Source organism: Candoia aspera, chromosome 18, assembly GCF_035149785.1.
Source record: "Candoia aspera isolate rCanAsp1 chromosome 18, rCanAsp1.hap2, whole genome shotgun sequence".
Lineage (NCBI taxonomy): Eukaryota > Metazoa > Chordata > Lepidosauria > Squamata > Boidae > Candoia > Candoia aspera.
In genome coordinates this window covers 2,761,384-2,781,674 of record NC_086170.1, presented here as the reverse complement: position 1 = coordinate 2,781,674, position 20,291 = coordinate 2,761,384, and the positions used below count along the sequence as shown (strand labels likewise).

At 48.8% G+C, this 20,291-nt stretch overlaps 1 protein-coding gene across 1 annotated transcript; it reads left to right on the top strand.

Moving 5' to 3' along the window:
* Nucleotides 1-19,893, top strand: TMEM201 (transmembrane protein 201). The gene is made up of 11 exons (XM_063317361.1): nt 1-565; nt 5,151-5,271; nt 6,373-6,567; nt 6,856-7,032; nt 7,672-8,063; nt 9,447-9,650; nt 14,345-14,565; nt 15,666-15,737; nt 16,092-16,358; nt 16,848-16,976; nt 17,106-19,893. The coding sequence occupies exons 1-11, from the start codon at nt 453-455 to the stop codon at nt 17,201-17,203; spliced, it is 1,989 nt and encodes a 662-aa protein (XP_063173431.1). The 5' UTR covers nt 1-452; the 3' UTR covers nt 17,204-19,893.
* The last annotated feature ends 398 nt before the right edge of the window (nt 19,894-20,291 follow it).

Genomic DNA, 20,291 nt, shown 5'->3' with positions numbered 1-20,291 from the left:
TGAGCCGAGCCAGCCGCCGCCGCCGCCGCCGGACTTTCCCTCCGAACGTTCGCCCCCAGGCGGCCGCGGATTGGCTCCCCCGCGTTCTACCTCCGGGGGGGCTGCGACTCAACGTTCCGAGGGGGCGCCGAGCGTTCGAAGCGCCGAACTCTCCCGTCGCCGACGTTCCAAAAAGCAACTCAACGTTCCAGGGGCGCTCCGCGAACGTTCCAAGAGGGGAAATCGCGGGATCGGGACGGTTCCGACGCACGCGGGGATTTTTATTTTTTATTTATTTTTTATTCCCCGCACAAGGCGGCGGCGGCGGCGGCGGCGCCTTTTCCTCCCCCCCCCCCGCTCCTTCTCGTTTTTTTTTCCCCCTCCTCTCCTTCTCCATCCGCGGCGGTGGTCGCGATTCCGTTTTTCTTTTCCTTTTTTCCCCTCCGTCCTTCCCCGCCGCGCCGTCTTCTCCCATGGAAGGCGTCGGCGCCTTGGTGGCTTCCTACTCCCGCGGCCTGGCCGGGGGCCTCGGCGTGACCGTCTGCGCCGCTGCCGGCGGGGTGTTGCTTTATAAAATCGCGCGAAGGTAAGGCCGTGCGAAGTGCATGCTTTCTGGCCATGCCCCTTAATTAAACAGACGTACGTTTCTCTCCCGATCGGGGTGTTTGAGAGAAGAAAAAAAAGGGGGGGGCCCCCCCGCGGTTCCAGCCGCGGCCCAGAGGCGAAGCTGCGTTCTTGCAGCCGCGGGGGAGGGACTTGGCGTGCTTTCTTAACCTCCCCGTTTGATTTATTCCTCCCCCCGCAAATTCCTCCACTCGGGTGCTATCAAACACGTCAGAATGCAGAATATAATGGAAGACTCCGGGTTAAAAAGTTGGGGTCTCGTAGACAGAGGCAGACCACCGAGCATACCCCGATGGACGGCCCCCCACCACTCCAAAGGCAGGGGAGGGAGACTCTGAACTGGAGTGGGGAGAAATCAGACCAGGAGCTTTGCATCCTGCCAGCCCACGTGCATTGAGCATTGGAAGTTCAGCCCTTCCGGGTTCATCTTTGCGCAATCCGGGTGTGCGGGAGGGCATAGTGGATTCAAAGTAGCTTGGAACACTGGAATGGCCAAAGACGACACTCCAGATGTTTTGGATGCTACGGAAAGGGTCCAGTAAATTTGGGCTTACCTTCTAGGGTTGTTGTGGGGCTTAGAAGGCGAGGAATGTCAGGCTAGAGCCTTGAGCTGTGCCCTCCAGCCTGGTTTACCCCAACGGGCCACATCGCGCTGGGGGCAAGATTCCTGGAAAAGCTGGGGGTGTCAGCTTGAGACTTTTCACATGCTGCACAACTTTGCTACAGATTTTACCCTGTTTTTACTTAGCTGGCTAGTTAGGTGACACTGGATGTTGTTTGGTGTTGGGATGGAAGACCACTAGGAAATCCGAGGGCAGTCAGCTAGACAGGGAAGTGGGCAAGAGATGCTGGCAAAAAGGTGATGCAAAACTGGATGAAGTTGCAGAGTTTTGGTCTGACTTACTTTATATATTTATTGTTAGAAATACACCCTTCCCTTCCTCATCACTTTTCACTGACTTTATCCTCACTGCAACCCTAAGAGGTAGGCCAGTGGAGGGGGAGTGGGTTAGGGTTAGGGTCACACTAAGCCAGACACACACACACACACGCACAGACCAAGCTTTATCCTGTTAGACAGAATCAATTATTAAGTCTAACACTGACTTGGTTATTTTGCTCCAAAGTCATTAAGTATTTCCTTAATAATTCATAATTTTAAGAAAAGGGGATGAATCAAGACTTTTTTTTTTTTTTTTTACAAAAATCAGTAATGTTCGTAACTGGTGTAGAATTGTCAAAAGTGCTTGGAATATTTATACAGCTGTCATATAAAAAAGGACCCAGGGACCTGACACATTTCTTCCCCCAGCTGGGGTCTTCTAAATAGGGTAGGGCCCATCATCCCTAGCCAGGCTGGCTGGGAAGGATGGGGGGCGTAACCCAAGGGCCTGCGGTGAATTTTCCATAGAAATGTTAAAACGTTGAGTGGAGCCAAAACCTGTTGCACAGTTGTGGCTTAAATCACTCAGAGATCGAGCTTACGGGAAGGAAAAAAGTTGTATTTTTGTTGCTTTGTGAAGGAAAATTATCAGTTGGGGGTGGGGGGGGAAATAAATTTTTGTGAAAGGGTTAAACCAGGCTGGTGCTATCTGGGTCTGACAAGATCTCTTTGGAATGTGAAAAATGTGCTCATTTGCGGAGGTTTTTTTCCATAGAAACATTTTCTTTCTTTCCCTTGTTGGTGGCTTGGCCTGAAATTGTGCAATTAAATCTCAGGTTGATTTGAGATTTAGAGATTGCCTTTTTTTTTTTTTTTTGCACACAGTTCTGAAAGCAGAACAGCATCTGTTTTTGCTTTCCTGAATTAAAACGAAGGCTCGATCCTGCTGTGGATATGGGCCTTGGGGGGGGGGAAGTCCTTTTTCAATAATGTGGGGGGTCATGACCTACAGTGAGTCTCCTGTATGTGTGTCTGTGGCCTTTGGGGTTTCTCTGCAAAAGCTCTTTTGGAAACACTGGCTATTTCTCAGGCAGCTGACTATTTCAATACCCAGTTTGCTAATGCGCTAAATGAATAAATAACATTTTGAGGCTGCTGTGAAGAGCTGAAACTCGGGGAATAAGCTCATAGGGCTTGATTTTATTTATTTATTTAATATTTACCCCGCCTTTATTATTTTTATAAATAACTCAAGGCGGCGAACGTACCTAATCTTCCTCCTCCTATTTTCCCCACAACAACAACCCTGTGAGGTGGGTTGGGCTGAGAGAGAGGGACTGGCCCAGGGTCACCCAGCCGGCTTCCACGCCTAAGGCGGGACTAGAACTCTCCTACCGCACCTGATTGGCTCCTGGGCTGAGAGAGAGGGACTGGCCCAAGGTCACCCAGCCGGCTTTCAGGCCTAAGGCAGGACTAGAACTCACAGCCTCCTGGTTTCCAGCTAGTTGCCTTAACCACTAGACCAAACTGGCTCTCCAGTTTAGCTTGGAAAAAAGACTGATCTATCTATGGTTGCCTGCTGTTCTTTTTTTATTCAAAAGGCAGACTATCTTCCTATTATCTCGCATCTGTTTTGGATGCAAATTGGAAAGAAATGGCTTAAAGGCCTGGGAGGCAGGATCCTTCCTGCTCTGTATTTGCAGTTGAGAAGTTGACTTACAAAATAGCAGAGGATATTTCCAGCGCCACCAGGTCAAGGTGTTCTCTGCAGCCCTTTGAAGTTCTTTTTTTAATATTTGCACGTCCCTTTTCTGATGAGGTTGGAAAGTGTGTTTGGGCTGCTCTGGTGATGACAAGACAATTTAATTGCTTTCAGTAGGGTAATCACCAGAGCAGTTTGCTGCACAGAATTTCTAACTCATTTTCTGGCTGATTAGCACATAGCATTTATCAGCAAGAAATTGAACTGTTATTGTCATTAGTTGCATTTATTTATTTGTTTGTTTATTTGGCCATTGTTCCTTAACAAAAAGAACACTACAAACCATAAGCAACGCAATGAAGTGTAGGGACCAGCAATTCAGAGCATCCTGTGAAAATTAGGTGAACCTAATATTTCATAATCCTAAACTGGCTCATTTGACCCTTAAAAAAAATAAAAGACTTGTCAATTTCAGATTCTTTCAGATTGTACTGATCAACTGTTTCTTAAAAAAAAAAATCAAAATGGTTTAATTTGATGGGCTTACCTCCTCTCCGGAGAAAGAAAAGAGGTGTCTTTTTAAAATTTTTTTGTAAAGTCTGATTGCCACCAAAGATGGGCTCCATCCTAATGGGGGGGGGGGAGTGTGGATTTTGTAAACTTAAGTGTTGATGAATAAGCTTCAGGTTGCCTTTAAAACAGGTGGCAAGCTTGCACCAAGAAAGTCCGTGTGCGGTTGCAAAAAGGCCTGAATTTTTTTTAATGTTCCTCTTATTTCAGCCTTCATCTGCAAGTCCCTTGATTCTCAACCCACGCCCCCAGCAGTCCTTGTTCTCAAGGAGGAGTAAGGGTTTTGTAGTCCCCTGCCTTCAGAAGCAGCTAAGACAGGGAACAGAAGGCCTTGTGAATACCATGGAAGCAGTTGGAGATGTTCAGGGCAGCCCCCCTGGGGACTTCACCCCACGGCAGGGCCAACAGCTGCACCCTTAGGGCAGAGCCATGGGGGAACAGGTGCCCAGATGCTGCGGAATGCATCCTCCCTGCCATCTGCTGCTGCCTGTTAGGCAGAAGTTCAACAGATGCTGACACCCAGTCCTGGTTCCTAGGGAGATTGGCTTCCCTACAGTTGGCTGCTATTTCTGCCGTTGTCAAGTTGTGGATTGGGGCTACAATTGCCTCCCCCCCTTATTTAATTAGCCCTAGCAGCCGGTCGCTCATGTGTTGCACAAGTGTTCATTCTGGATTTTTTTCCGACAAAAGTGTCTTTTTTCCCCCTCTCTCGCCTTGATGTTCCAAGAAAGTCCCTTCTCTGCCCACCTAAGGCCCGTTCACTGGCCCTGCGGGCCTTCTAGATGTCTCCATGAACTGCTCTTCCCTTGGCAAACATTTTATGGGATGCCTTCCCGCAGACTGGAGACCCTCAAAGGGAAATACTTTGTTTTTTTCCTCCCTGGACATCAGTCCTTTCATCTTTGGCTTCTCTCCTTTCCCTCAGTCTCATCAAGAGGGGGAAAATGGCTTCCTTTTTTCGCCTTTGGGGAGAAAGATGGAAGGAGGCCGGGCCCTCATTGCTTCCCGCAGAGCCAGCGAATATTTGGGCAGGATGCACTGCCTCTTCTTGCTGCGGGGAAGAGCCTAAGGACCGCGGGCCTGTCCCATGGTTGCTAGGTAACCCCAAGATGCTTCCGTTCTCCTGGCGACGGAAGCCCCTTTTGAACCGGGCAGGAAGTGGCACGGTTGCTAGGCGACCAGCAAACAGCTCCTCTCCATCTTCCCCAGCTGACAGGCCGGGTGCTCCCGTGCATGATCACAAGGTGCATCAAGAGTGCATCTGCCCCCTTTGCCCATGGTTGGCTACGGGTCACCCAGTTTTGGGTGGGCACGAGTGAAATGGGGCTCTCCTTTTTTCGCGGGCTCGGGGGTCCTCCAATCTTCACTTCTCCTTCCTTCCTCCCCCTGCAGGACGAAGCCCACCCACACAACAGTGAACTGTTGGTTTTGTAACCAGGACACTGTGGTGCCGTACGGGAACCGCAACTGTTGGGATTGCCCAAATTGTGAGCAGTACAATGGATTCGAAGAGGTAGGCGTGGCGCTTGTTGGGGGGGGGTCCCCCATTTTGAATCCTAGCAGATGGGGTTCCCGGGGGTCTGTGTCCGTCAACATTTCTGCTGCTTTCAAACAGTACGGGTTTTAAATATATAATATTTTTGATTAAAAGTTTTAATTACAACAGTAAAATACAAACTAAAAGAAAAAGAAAAAAACCTTAAGAAAGCAACTTCCCACCCTCATCACAAGTATAAACAACTCAGTCATCTCTTCGCCACCTCTTAATTAACAGATATAAAACTCTTTATCCCACGAGTCATCTCTTAAACGTTAAGATTTTTAATTAATTCAGGTTGATTTTTGCTTCAGGGGATGGAGCAGAGAGATGCACATAGGCCGGCCGATTTTTCTCTCTCGTGAAACAGACCGAACCCTAAATTCCACAGAAGACAGAAAGAAAGGACATAAATTAATATGAGATTGAAATTGAGACTGATTGATATAATTGATCCCCACTGAAGCAAATGTGCGCTTCATATTTGACCCGGATTAATTAAAAAGTGTTAAATAAATGTGGGGACAGAAAAGTTACCAAACAGAACGACAGCATAATACAAACATTTACACACTATATATTGGCGTAGAGAAGCTATGGTTAAGCCCCAGAGATGCTAAAATTCTTTAGCGTTGGTAAAAGCAGGATTAAGTCGGGATTTTTTCGAAGATTAAAATGGATCCAGAACCCTCTACACAACTTGGATTGCCGAAAAGGTTTCAGTCTGACATTTAGATGCTTGTTACGGTTTATTTCTTAAACCTTGTAAACTTTCTAAAAGTGGGAGGATGTTGGCCTTGTTCTGGAAGGCCATGAAAATGCTTTATTTTACTGTATTTGTTTCATCTTAAAAACATCCACGGGCAGCTTCCGTGTGATTAGTAATAAACAAGGCAGTCCTTGCTTGCAAATATATAATCTGAAGACAACCGCATACAAGGAAAGAGGGATGAGGAGGGAAAAAAAGGAAACAAACTCAGGCATTAGTTCGTAAAAGGTGCAGAGTTTTTGAAGGTGGTTGGCTGAAGGTAAAACTGATTTGATCTTCCTTTTTTGTTCCGCTCAACTTGCTCTTAGAATGGAGATTACAACAAGCCGATCCCTGCTCAATACATGGAGCACCTCAATCACGTTGTTTCTGGGGCGGGAGCCTTCTACGACCCCACGAAGCCCCAGCAGTGGGTCAGCAGCCAGGTTCTTCTTTGTAAGAAGTGTAACAACCATCAGACAATGAAGATCAAACAACTGGCTTCCTTCACCCCCAGAGAAGAGGTACGAGCCGCGTTGGACAGCAATCCCCTCCTGGCTGGCTTTTGCAAATTGCTTCGCTACCAGCCTCGGTCTTCCTCATCTGTAAAATGGGGGCGCTGTTTACTTCTGGCCTGATCTTTCACGAGCACTGCAGCCCAACTTTGTACCAAAGGGGGTTTAATTTAGTTGATTCTGCTCTGTAATTTTTCACCAACGTGGCTGCAATAGCCTTGTAGGCACCCATCAGCGTACTGTTGACCTAAATAGACGCTGTCAAAATTTTATTCCAGTTTCTCTCTTTTCGGGCAGGGCAAATATGACGAAGAAATTGAGGTATATAAACACCACCTGGAGCAGACCTATAAACTCTGCCGGCCCTGCCAAGCTGCTGTAGAATATTATATCAAGCATCAGAACCGCCAGCTTCGAGCCCTTCTCCTCCAGCACCATTTCAATAACCGGAAGAGTGGCGAGACCTACATGCAGGTAGGAGGGGTGCCCCATCTTGGCAGCCTCTGCGCTCCCTTCTGGGGCCGCATGTGGCCCCCGTTCATTCGGGGCAGAGAACAGGCTGTGCCCCTGTTTAAAAAGACAGGAGAGAGATCCTGAGCTGGAGCGTTGGAAGAAAGAGTTTATTTGTTGAGCTTGATTTTGATCTTGCTGGTTCAAGAGCCTGGAAAAGTATATTTGGTCATCTTGCCTTTCACATGGTCTTCCAAACAAGCCTGAGAGGCAGCTGAGGTTTTAGACACATCTAACTGGTCCCCAAGTCACCGTTGCGCTTTTCAGCTTGAAGCCTGGGGAGCGGGGTTGGACCCCATCCTGGTTCTAGTTTCGAATGGTTAGCCTTTTCTCCTTCGAAGCCTCGGATTTCAGCTGCTCCCAGGCAGTGTGGGAATTATTATGGGAATGAAATTCCAGCAACTCTGCTGGTGTGATTCCTGTGCTCTGTTCTTTCTTAGTCGACCTTTTATGCTAATCTCAAATCTTCTGCGGTGTGCAAAACTCTAAACGGAGTATTTTATGTGAATGTGTGTGTGGAGGGAGGTCCCCTTCAGTCTCAAAAATGGGTCAAGCTCAACATACCCCAGATCCACCGTGTCTGATGTTTCTTGTTTCCCGCAGAGCTTTTATGCTTCGGCTTCTGCCGGGGCCAACATCACCCCACTGAGAGTGATCCTGCTGCGATTCCTGGCCTTCCTCAGTTGCGCCGTTCTTGTGATGATGGCCTTCTACAGGTCAGGCGACCCGTTTTTCCCGGGATCTGCGACACCGCCGGTTCCGCCAAGCCCAGGGCTGTCGAGGAACAGGACCGGGCCTTCACCGGACGTGACCCTGCCACGCAATGGCACCCTCCTGGCATCGCTGGGCTGGCAGGAAGCTGTCCAGTTACTCTCGGCGCGAGCCGTGGAGATGCTGGAAGCAGCCTGGGCTTATGGGAAGAACCATCAAACAGCCGTGGTCATCCTGGGCCTCTTCACTTGCATCCTGGCTATGTTGCTGGCAGGACGGATCAGGTATGGTGTAACAGACTCGGCAGCAGTCAGATAAGAGGCAGCTGAGCCCGCAGCAGGAATGGGGGCGTGGGCAGCATCTCGGGAGGGACCCTCCCTAGTCTCTTGGGCTGTAAAGGCAAGGGGGGAGAGAGGTCCTTTCAGATTCGCCAGATTCTGTTAATGTCACCTTACAATAAAGTAGAATTAGTTCATCTGGGTGTGCTTCCTGTCTGGACTACCTTGCAAGGCTGACTTATGCGCGGGGCAGGCCCCCTTCCTTTCAAGGCACAAATCAGCTGGGAGTAAGGGGTGGGGGGGAAGACCCACATCCTTCTTCTGGGTTGCTGAGGGAGGGGGGTAGAGGTGGGGTCTGCAACTGTCCTTCAAGGGCAGAGGGACTCGGGAAATTGACCTCTCGGTCCCTGATTTCATTGTGAGCAATTTCAGCTCACTGTGGAGGAATTCCTGGGAGAGGTTAAGGGGCCAGGAGCATCACCGTTGAAAATTAGCCTAAGTGATACTCCAGAGCCGATCTGATCTTAACAAATACTCCCTCGTCAAACTGGGCTATCTTTGAAAAGATGATTGACTAAAGCTTTTCTAAAGAGGGAAACCACATTGTTTGCAGTGTGGTTTTTGAACAGCAGCCTAGTTACTTTTTCCAACGTAAGAGTAACCCACGCTCCAGTGGAGTTCTTTCAGTTGAATAATATTTTTATTATTGTTGTTCTTGCTTCCTGTTGGATCCTGTATATTCTTTTCACGTTCTGCTATGTCATGTTGCTAAAACAAGCAGAATAAAAGCAGAAAAGGATTTGGCGATATCAGGAAGGACCTTTAAAAACTCCCTAGAGGAGCGTAGTTCCCATTATCCCTTAAGGCAGTGCTTCTTAACCTTGCAGCTTTAAGATGTGTGGACTTCAACTCCCAGAATTCCCAGCCAACCAACCCAACTTTAAAAAAAAAAAAAAAAAATCCTTGTCCAGCCTGCTGCTTCAGGATTTCCTGGTGGTCCCCCATCCACATGCTTAGCTAAAGTCAGTTTGATGGTGCCACCCAGATGGGAAAATACTGATTTCTGAATCAACATGATTTATTCGCCTGAGCACCCAGACCAGATGATTGTGACACCTTAAGAGCAGAATAACGTAGTTGCGGCTAACCTCTTGTCTACACGCTAATTTAATTTATAACTCAGCTTTCTACTTGGCAGGGCCCGGAAAGCGATTAGCAGGAAAAAAAATAAAACCAGTTGCCGTTAAAATGATGGTTGGTCGCGCTCAGCGAACAGAGCTTTTGATTAACCCATTTCCAGTTTTCTAACTCGCCCCGTCCTCGAGCCGCTCCTGCGAGGTGTCTTCCTTCCGATTGTCCCGAAATCTGACCAGTCTTTCTGCGTTTCAGGCTGCGACGGATCGACGCCTTTGCCTCCTTCCTGTGGCTGCTGGTGATGGGCTTCCACCTGGTTGAGAAGTATTTGCAGGTGGACATTCCCAGCTGGGTGGAGACCGCCAAGTTCGGCACCACCTCCCTGTGCTGCTTGGTGGGATTCGCAGCCGCCGTGGCCACGCGGAAGCCCGGGGGTCAGCGGAGACCTCGGCCCCGAAGGTCAGAGCCTCAGCAATGACTTTGGGGGGGTCAGGTCCCTGGAAAATCCACGCCTTCAACCGTGCCCCCGCTGCTTCCCCCTCGCTCTTCCCATCTCAGCTTTTTCATCCTCCCTCCTCTTCCGCATGTTCTGTTAGACAGCTACCTCCTGCCATCTCCATTCACCCACACACCACTTCGCTTCTGTGGGGGCCGGATGATTGCGGGAATCCGATGTTTTGACCCCCTTTTGGCCTGGAGGGTGGCAGTGAGTTTGCAGCACCTCCAAACCATGGCTAGCGTGGCTCGGGCCTCTGTTTTGAGGCAAAGGAATACATAGGTAAAATTAGTTTAAGGCAGTTGCTTGGAGGAATTAATGAATATATAGAAATGGGGGCGATCCTTAGCCAGGAAACAGGGCCACCTTTTCTGATGGACTCCGAGACCTCTCGGTTGGAACTGGATTGAAACTAATTTAAATTTACACTCTTGCATGCTCTATTGTTTGCACGGGGGTGTCCCTGTTTGCGTTGGTGTTTGGGTGCGGTGTTTTTTTTAATATTTTACTTTTCCACGTCTTAAACCTGACGGGTGCCTTTTTGGCCCACCGTTTTGAAAAGCACTCTGCAAAGAGCAACGGATAATCTGTCCTTTTCTGCTAACAGAGTTCCCTCCTCTTTCCTACCTACCTAACCTCCCCTTTCTGTCCCTGCGAGGTCAAATTCCAGACGGTGCTGGGATTTTATTTCCAGTAAAATTCTGGAATTACTAAAAGCCCTCCGCGCGGGGCCTGCTCTGCCGAACCCAAAGTGTGTTCCTTGGCTTTTTTTCCCACCGTCCTTCAGACGTTGGCTAAAAGGGTAATATTGTTCTGGTTTATTTGAAAGAGGAGAGGATGTGTTTTGGGCATCATGCAGAGCTGATGGGCAAAATTGACAGCTTGCCACCCTCGAGATGGGGTCCCATGGCCTCTTTTCCTGTTCACACTTGAAAAGTTTTTAAAAGATAGATGGAGTGGTGGGCAAAAGGGTTGAGAAAGGCTCGTTGCTTTGCAAAAGGGCGAACCCGTTTTTTAAAAACCCAACTCACCTTGGCTTGTCCTAAAGAATCGCTTCCTTTTCTCTAACCCTGCTCACCTGTGTGTGTGTTGGTGCTTCTGGATTCTAACATCCTTTCTGCTTCCTCCTTTCGGTCTCCTCCCCCAGCGATTTGCAAATAGATTCTCCTCCATCTCTTTTCCAGGTGGGTTGGACTACACTTCCCATCAACTCTGCCCACACCAGCATGGTGGCTGATAGGAATTGTAGTGCGGCCTCTGGAGCCTTTTTCTCACATCTTCCTTTTTTTCTTCTTCCAACCCTTCCTTCCACATAGAGTTTTAATCCTTTGTTTTGTTTTAAAAAGCCAGCCCTGGGAAGTTTGGTGATGGGATTTGGGGAATAACGAACGCAGGATTATTTATTCTCTGATATTATAGCCAACCCATATTTAACTGGAGTAGTATGCTTAGCTGAATAAGCTTTGATTCCTTAACGTTACAAGATCCGAAAGGGAGTTGGATTCCACAAGCCAAATGTAGCTTCATTTGCTCCGCTCGTCCCCGGGGCATGAAAAATGTGAGTTTCTGGCTCTTTTTTCGTTCCCGAATACTTGAAAAAGAGCCAAGCCCAGTTGCAGTGGCTAGTTGTAGTGAAACAGGGCTTGGAGGCCTAGAAGTGTTCGTCTGCCACAGATCCACACGATAAATGTTCCTTTTCGCTCTTGGGGCTGAGCTGGAGACGAGGAAGTGAAAGAACAGCTGGGTTAGGGGGTTTTATTTTATTTTATTTTATTTTGCATTTTGGCCCAGTGGCAGCTGTTGATTTCAGCACGTGGTGGGGAGCAGAATAGCAGGTTAAGACCTGTGAAGCTTTAGGAAATGTTTCGGCGTGGGCACTGCCCAATGTCATTATTATTATTATTATTATTATTACTATTATTATTATTTAACTTTAATATTTTATCATTGTGCCTGATTTGTTCAGTTAACACTAATTGTTGAAAATAAAGGGTGCCTGGACCATACTGCTTTTCCAGTTGACTTTTTTTTTACTTTGTTGGCGTCGTGGCGGCGGGTTGCCACCCCCTCTCCTTGGCAGCTGAGCGTAGGGAGGAGAAAGTTTCTAAGGTGATTACTGGCTCCCCGGTTTCTGTTGGCAAATGTTAGCACAGGTCAAGCATCTTTCCTTGAGCCGAACTATCGTGGTTGACGAGTGAGCGTTGAACCTGCGCTGCCCAGATAAACCTCGAGGCCTCTGTCTAACACCGTCCTGTTCGTTGGCCTGCAAGGAATTCCTGGTTTACGTGTTTATCTTGATTTACGTTTTTGCATCTCTCGCTTAATAATTTAATATACGGCTTAAGAAGAAGTTTCACAAGGGTTTTTGGTCACACTTATGAATATCCTACCAAAGGTGAGGTATCTGTGGCTTTCCTGTAGTGATTGGACTCAAGCCTCCATCGCCCTTGACCATCTGATGGGTTTTGGGGTCCAGCACCCCTCAAAGGCCTCCGGTGGCTCAATGGGGACCGTTTTTTTCAAAAAAGCAAAATTTGGGGAGCGTCAGTACAAAACCATGGCGGCCCCAGCGACGTTTCGAGATGCGTACGGTGAAAAGTGCTAAATGAGACGGGTCTGAGGTGGCCGGGACAGACGGTTCAGCGGCTCGCAGCATCTTCTGCCCACCCAACCTGAATTCTGTCCCCCGAATGGTAGCTTTTCGGCTCAAAGTAAAATCACGCTTCCAGTCCTCATGGGTTTTGCCCTGCTTTGATCGAGGAGAAGGTGGTTGAGCAGGACCACGGGGTTCATCCAAGGCTGGAAAGTTCCTTCTGGCTGGGAAAACTTTTTCAAGGTCTCCCACCGCACTGCATCCTCGAGATGGTTCGAAAAGGCAACAGGTGCCCCGGCCTGCTCCTTCCTCTCTCGGTGTCCCTGTCAGCCTCTTCCACCCTCTTCTTCTTCCCGGGTGCAGTCCGGCAAGCCCTTTGCTCACCGAGGCTGGGCTGGGCATCGTCCCCCGGCGGGGCAGCCCATCAGCGGCACACTTCACCCCTCCCAATGATGCTCGCGGGAGCTGTCACCGCCCCCCAGATGGGCCCAGCCAATGGCAGGGAGGCATGCAGATGTGCCCAGCCCTCGGACCGATTGGTGGTGCCCGGATGCAGAGGCAAAGCTCTCGGTGCGAGGATCTGCAACGGGCTTTCTCTCTCTTTATTCCTCCTTTTAAACGCTGGCCTGGCTTCAGAGCAAGGGTCTGTTTCATTGCCGAATGAATGAATCATCTGTGTGTGTGTGTGTGTGTTTTTTCCCCTTTTGTTCTGGTGCCTTTCCCTGTTTGTTTAAACGCTTCCCATCTGCCGGGGATTCTCGCCCTCGGCTTAAAATCCAGATGGAGAAGAGCAGCATTATTTAGCAAAGCGTTTTCACAATCCAGGCCCTTCAGGAATGTCACGGGTTTGACGCAGCGTTGCCTTTTGTGAATTTTTCTTTCATCTGCCAAAATTCCCACCCTCGAGATTGTCCCTGAGGTTTCGGCAACGCTGAAACAACCGTCGAACAGCATGCTTCTTTCTGGCATCTGTCCTTGAACCCCAATGCGGTAGGATAGCAGATAAAAATTGGCTGTTTTTCACCTCCCAAACAAGGCACGTGGCATTTGGACAGGAGGAAATGCACATCTCCCGTCTTTTCTGGATCAGGTGCATATTTGTTAGCTGAAAAGGGCTGTCTTCAAATGCTCTTGTGCTCCCTCCGTTAATTGGGAGAAGTCTTTTTCTCACCACCGGTGGAGGAATGGCCTGAAAGTTCCCACTTCTTGTGGGAAAGGAATGAAGCACCTCCTTGATCGCAGAAGGCATAAATCAAATAAATAAGCAAATCGTAATTCAGCGCTTGTAAGATTTGTGCCGAAGGCAGCTGGTTCCCAATGCTCTAGACCAGTGTTTCCCACCCTTGGCAACTTTAGGATGTGTGGACTTCAACTCCCAGAATTCCCCAGCCAGCATAGATGCTGGCTGGGGAATTCTGGGAGTTGAAGTCCACACATCTTAAAGTTGCTGGGGTTGAGAAATTTGGCTCCAGATCAAAAGGTGTCCTATCCCATCTTTTCAAGATTCAGCCCACCTTCTACAGAAGCAGGAAGAATAATTCAGAATTGGGAAAGTAGAAGCTGCAAAAGAGACCCAAGGACCCCCATGGCGTGATCAAAGTCTTGGAGTGAGGCCGTCTGCAAAGCCCGTTCGCTGGAAGCCAACTTTATTTGGTTCGGTGTTTCACGGCCGGTGTAATTTTGGATCGTTCAGACTTCGCTTCGTGGCGATTTAATTGCAGCTGACGAAGCGCTGAATCCAGGACGGTTGTTCTGGGTTGCTTTGCTCTTTTTGCATCTGCCTCTAAAGATCTAAAGGGTGGCGCTCATAGACTGGCGGAGAGGATGAAACTTCCTCCGTCTTTGGCCGGTGGGAAGGGAAAGCGGGATGCCCCCCTGGGTGGGGTGCAGTTGGGGGGCGAGAAGATTTCAGGAGACGGGGGAGGAAAAAACCTGGATCTTCCTGGGGTGCAAAAGTAGGCCATGAAGGCAGAGAGGAGAGAACCCCTAAAATTTTCATGAGCGAGGTGGGGCATGAACAATTTGCCAGCCGCCCTTGCGACGTCCCGTGTGTCTCGTTCACAGGTATTCCCCGGGAGATCCGGTGGCCACATTCCCCAGCAGCTCCGAGGTCAGCTTCGCTTATCCCTCTCCTCCCCTTGCCTTCATCCCAACGCCTCCCAGCATCCTCCAGTTGACAAACCAGCGGCTCTTCTGCGCCCCGCGTCGGATATCGTCCTCGTCCCTCCCCGGACGGCTGAATCGGGCCCTTTCACTCGGCACTATTCCTTCTCTGGCCAGGGCTGGTAAGCTTCACCTGATTCCTTTCCCTCCTTTGCTGATTGTGTTTTGGTGGCCTTTTCAAGTTTCTAGTCCTTTGTGTGTTTGGCCTCCCTGAAGACACAATAGCTGGTTGTCCTTGCAGAAGTACACTTTTAATCAGATATTTTACGGTTATATACAAGCTCACACCTAATCACTGTGAAAATAAATTTTATATATATATATACATACAGTATATCCAAGTTCAAAGTTTACCAGATTTTTAAATGGTTGAGTTCTCTAAGGCTCGCTCGTCTTTCATTCATGGGGGCTGTGTTTAAGCATATTATGTCCAGTTTCAACAATCTGTCCCTGCAATAATTGTTGGGGATAGATTAACATCCTTCTCAAGGCAAACGAGCTTTGAATTTCTCACGTCTATGAAACTGACTGCCAACCCGGCTGGAGAAAATTTGGGTTTTCCTTAGTGCCATGAACATGCTTAAAAAAAATAAATCCATAAATCAGCAAATGGGATTTCCGCCATCAGGGAGGTTTCAGTTGCCTTGGCGGGTTGGCTTCTCATTCTGATCGTATCAAACTAGGGGAGAAGGATTTAGGAGTCAGTTGGGGATGATGGTCTTCCTGTTCTTTCTTATACTTGCCGTTGGGGCCTAAACAGTGAGCTTTCGTGCAGTTCTTTAAAGCAGATTATACAGATTCAAAGAGGGGGAAAGGACTTGGAGACACTTAAGTAGAGCTTCTGTGTTCAAAGGCAGTGTACCTTAGTGCTGGAGAAGCTTCTTCCCATATCCAGCCCGTTTTAATCAGCAAGTCCCAAAATCGCCCGTTCGTTTCCACCCATTTTCCGCGAAAAGTCCATAAGAGGTTTCCAATCTTCTCCAAAAGTATGTGTTTTGTCCCTAATCAAACAGGTCAGTTTTGCCACTTCTGCAGATTCTGCCATCCGCATCGTCCAGTCCTTCACTGTGGGTACATCTGTGCTTTTCCATCTTTGTGCATATGCTAACCTCGCTGCAGTTACTGTGCATATATGCCGTTACCTTTCTAACTGGGTTTCCATAAATCCCAATAAAAAAGTCCCGGTTTCATCTGGATATTAACTTTTATTTTCTGTGTTGAGATTCAGGCTACCTGTTCAGTGGAAGTCGGCCGCCCTCGCAGGCATCCTGCACCAAGGACTTGGCTGCGTCAGGTGAGAACGAGGTTTGGGTTTCCCCTTCCCCATACCCCATTTTGGCGAGCTGCCTCTGTCTCTCCCCACCCCTGCAACACAGATTTTAGCTGGGGGTGAATCAGGCCGTGGAGGTTGCGCTTCACGCTTACATCGGTCAAGGTGGGGCCACCCCCAGTATGTGGTCATGATGGCTTAGATCACCTCTGGATTTGGGGACCCCTTTGCTGCAGACACCCTTGCCCTGCAGCCCCGTGCAGGGCTCCCGAGACCACGTATTTGTCAAAATAATTTATGTGCGTTTTGTGCTGAAACGAAACGGGCTCCCTGCCCAGCAGGGTGGTTATAATCCCATTTTTCTTGGCTTCCTTCCAGAATATTTCTCGCTCCTCTCCAGAAGCTGCATGTCCTCCCCGGCGCCCTCGCCAGCCCCGTCAGTGGCCGGCTCAGTGGCGTCAAGCTCCAGTTCCCTGCGTTACCGCCGGCCTCTTATCAGCCCCGCGCGGCTGAATCTGAAAGGGCAGCAGCTGAGGCTCTTCTCAGGGCAGGGTGGGGAAGATTTCACCCCCTCGGAAAACAGCGCATTTCCTGCAGATCGGCCTGCCTTTCCGAAAACGCACTTCAGGGATCTGGGGCATCCAGGTACGTGGGTCCATATGCAGATTCTGGACGGTCTCCAAGGGCAGCCCCGTGGATCCAGCATTGCTGTGGCCTAGCCTTCCCGATGCATTGGGGTTACACTTCCCAGAATCCCCCAGGCGGCGTATTTATTGGCCGTACTGGCTAGGACTTATGGGAATTGCATCTCAGACCTATCCACTCCTTCTGGCGAAGGCTGCCGGCCTCTGACACACCAATGACGGAGTTCTCGAGATGATCTACCCGGCCTTTCCGCTTGAGGCAGCCAGCAGGGACAGAAGTACAAAAGAGAGGATGTTTGGGGCCATGCAAATCGAGACAAGACATTAAAAAGACAGACCTGGGTGATTTAGAGAACGCTAGATGGAGAACTCGATTTGTCCACGGTTGAGTGAGAATTTAAGAAACCAGAGTTGAGAATAAGGATTTTGGTTTGTTTTTTTTAAGTCTTGGGGAGCAAAATGGAAGCTTCAACTTTGGACTCTCCCACAGATGTGATGGCGGTGGTGGAAGCCAGCAGCGTCTGCACCGAGGATTCGGCTAAGAAAGGGGACAGGTCATCACACTCGTCGAACTGTGTTGTTGACACCACAACGAAAGAAGAGCCTTCGGGCTGGAAGAGTAAGTTGATTATTGCTGAAGCCCCCCACCCACCCAGTCTTTCCCGAAGCTTTGCTTTTGAAAATCGAAAGGGGTCCAAACCAACGAGGGCCCTGAATGTCTTCCTCTCGTGGGTCCCTTCCTTCCTAGGCTGCTTTGGAAACCTGCTTCTCCGAGGCCTCCTGGCCCTCAGCCTGACGGCCAACGCCATCTTCACGTCCGCCTACCTCTACCAAACGTTGCGATGAGCCTTGGCCCCCCAAAAAGCAGGGACTCTCCCCGTTTTCCTTGTCCGGGAGGCCGGGATGTTGCAGGAGAGATCCAGGCACCACAAGGACCTTCTCCGCCGCTTCGCCCTGTCCTGCGGGATCCAGTCTGCTTCTCCGGTTCGCCGTTTCTGCCCGACGTTCCTTGCCCTCTTCTCTGCCATCCGAGAGCCCCAGAAACGGCTCATCCAAACTTTTGGGACAACCTTTTTGGCCCTTGGCGGATTGGGAAGCGCCCTGACTTTGCCATGGTTTTCCTTGATGTGTACAGAACATGGGATGGATCCAGAGGTGGGATTTCAAAGGCCGAGGGCCAGATGCAGGTGGTGTTGCGTCCCGCCCTTCGGCAGCCTTGCCTCTGTCGCAAACCTCGAATGGTGGTTAAGTTCTGGCTCATGGGGAGAACTTAAGAAACTTGGGGGGGTCCGTCTCCCCATCCTCTTCGGTCTTCCAGCCCCCTTTTCCCAGTCTCCCTCTGGTTGAGGGGAAAAACAGCCCATCACATTGCTGGATATTTCATCGGCCAACACCGGCTGACTTCCGGCATCCAGTCACTTTCGTTGCTTTTGAATTCGAACTCGGCTGGCATGTTTGGAGAAAGTCTCTGTGGTTGTGTGTGTGTGTTTTTAATTTATTTATTTTCACGGCCAGGAAGAGCCCCGTGCTGCAGCCAGTTTTGATTTGGCCGCAAGCCATATTTCGGTTGGCATCCTAGCTTGTCTTGGTAGCTCTCAGAGTAATTTATTTTCACTCTGCCGCACTGGAAATCTGAGATGGAGCAGCTTTACAGAATGAGTCACCAGGCTGTGTCGGGGATCTCTTTCTCTTCTCCATCAGCAGCAGGGGAGACCTGTGCAAAATAAAGTTTTTTTTCCATGCTTAAGCGGCCCAAATCTGTACCAGGCTCGCTTATGACATCCGGCCTCTTTTTCCAGCACCAGTAATCTGCTCCTTCGACTTGGCCTTGCCTGGCTTTTGACTCTCTGCGTTTGGATGTTTGTAAGGGGTGAACCCCTGCATGCAGAAAGCTAGCAAATTAGGGGGAAAGGCGAACCCAGATGGCTTTTTTCCTCATTTTCAAACCAGAGAGGACTTTTTCCCCATCGTGCGGTCGAGCTGAGCCCGTTTGCCGCCTCTGCCTGCTGTTTCGCAAACTGATCATTGATAACTAAATTTGATGATTTATTTTTCCTAGGTGTAGAGTTGAAACATGTCTGTCTGAGCAGGGAGGCAGTTCTGCTGGAAATGAGAGAAACTAAAACCATCTCAGGATGTAACTTCTGGCCCAGGCTTCATGGGTGCTAGCTGCTTAAACCTTCCTCGCTCAGCCCATGTTGGCTGGCCAACTGATAACGCTTCTGTCTTACCAGCTGCGCAGCATGGGTTAGAAAGTTGGTTTCTTTTTGAAGAGCATGACAAGAACACGCATCTTCAAGGCCGTATCTGCCCCTTTAGCAGCCAAGAAAACTTTTTTTCAGCCGCTAGGCAGTGGCCAAGATCGAGACCCACCCCTTTATCCACCCACAATCGTGGCTTGGTAGTGAGATGTTAAATGTCCTAATCACCGGTTGCTCATGGATGGTGCAAGGTGCTCACTTGGCCCCCCTCTCAGCACTGTTCCTCTTGAAAAATTTCCCACCCTGACTCTCTCCCACCTCACAGCAATCCACCCGCCTTGAAACCTCTCTTGAAAGTGTTGATTTTCCGGAAACTTTAAATGCTGCCTTGGGTTAAGCAGGTCTTTAGGCTTTTTTTAGAAGCCTATCGGTCCTGTTTAACCCAGTCACAATAAAGCAAGTTGCTCAGAAGTGGTGTCCTTTGAAGGTGTCATCCCCACATGGGCCTTGCAAGCCAACATGTGTGGAAGGCAGCAGCTTTTTTTTTTTTTTAACTCAGCAAAAAATGCGGGTGGGGGGCACAAGAGGCCTGTATCTTTGGTGCTAGACGACACGGTCACACTGCTGCAAAGTGTTCCTTTTATCGCAGTATAGGTAGGCAACAATGGTCTTAAAAGTTCCACCACCGTGTGTCTTAATTACTATCCTTTTCACAGTGTTTTTTCACTCTTTATTAAAAAGTGGGGGTGGGTGGGGAAAAAAAAAACCCACTCAAAAAGTCATTTTTAAATGTTTGTTATATTTCATGTCGTTTCTGCCCAGGTGTGTCCCCAATTTTTCCTTTTTTCTCCTGGGGATCGGGGTTCTAACTTCTGGCTTGCTTCTTCACTTTTCATTGAGGCAACTGGGCGTAAGGTGCATCCTCTGAATGAGAAATTTGTTTTCAAATTAGCCACGTTTCTGTAGAAGCCACCAATCTCTCTGTATTCCAGCAGCTATGTATCTTTTGGTATACGCACACACACACCTCTCAGTACTCCATGAGGACTAGCTCCTTGCTGAATGTACAAGAAGGACTGATCAAATAAATACACTGTGTCCTGCGAGGCTTGAATTTTAGGGTGGGTGGGAATGCCATTGACTACATTAAAGAAAATGGTGGGATCTTTGTTTCATTTTATACTTAAGGATGGTGGGGAGAATCCACCTCTTAATCGTTCGTTTAAGAATTTATGCTGGAGGAGAGCGAGTTTTTCCCTCCCTCTTTTTTTTTTTCCCCTCTAAGATGTTTATGTTCTGTGTTTGAAAGATTATTTTTCTTTACAAAACTAAGAATAAAGGCAATGTTGCATCTGGAGTGTTATTTCTCATTCTTTCGTTGTAGAGGAACAGAGGTGTAGAAAGCAAAGCGTTTCATCTGGGGTCAATCACCCTTATCAAATTGCTCAACAGAATTAACTTTTGCAGCCTTGCAGGGCCCCCCCCCCCCCCATGCCAATAATGCTGAAAGTTGAAATCTAGCCTTTTTCAAACACTTCAGGCTGAAGAATCAACAGCCTGGTCAAGTCTGCCTTATTTCCCAGTGCACACATTACCCAAAATCCACATTAAAGAGTGTCTTGAGAAGATCTGTAAGAATTCACAGGCCTTTGTTTCTATACAAAAATGGAGGAAATTCTTAACCTTCCAAAGTTGTCTCTGCTCTGGGTGCAACGAAGGCACTGGACCATACT

What these genes read in the sequence shown, in the direction of transcription:
- TMEM201 (XM_063317361.1), top strand. Translation starts at nt 453, where the DNA reads ATGGAAGGCGTCGGCGCCTTGGTGGCTTCCTACTCCCGCGGCCTGGCC. An exon ending in CCTTCACCCCCAGAGAAGAG is followed by an intron (nt 6,568 to 6,855) that starts GTACGAGCCGCG and finishes CTTTTCGGGCAG; the next exon opens with GGCAAATATGACGAAGAAAT. An exon ending in AGAGCCTTCGGGCTGGAAGA is followed by an intron (nt 16,977 to 17,105) that starts GTAAGTTGATTA and finishes CTTCCTTCCTAG; the next exon opens with GCTGCTTTGGAAACCTGCTT.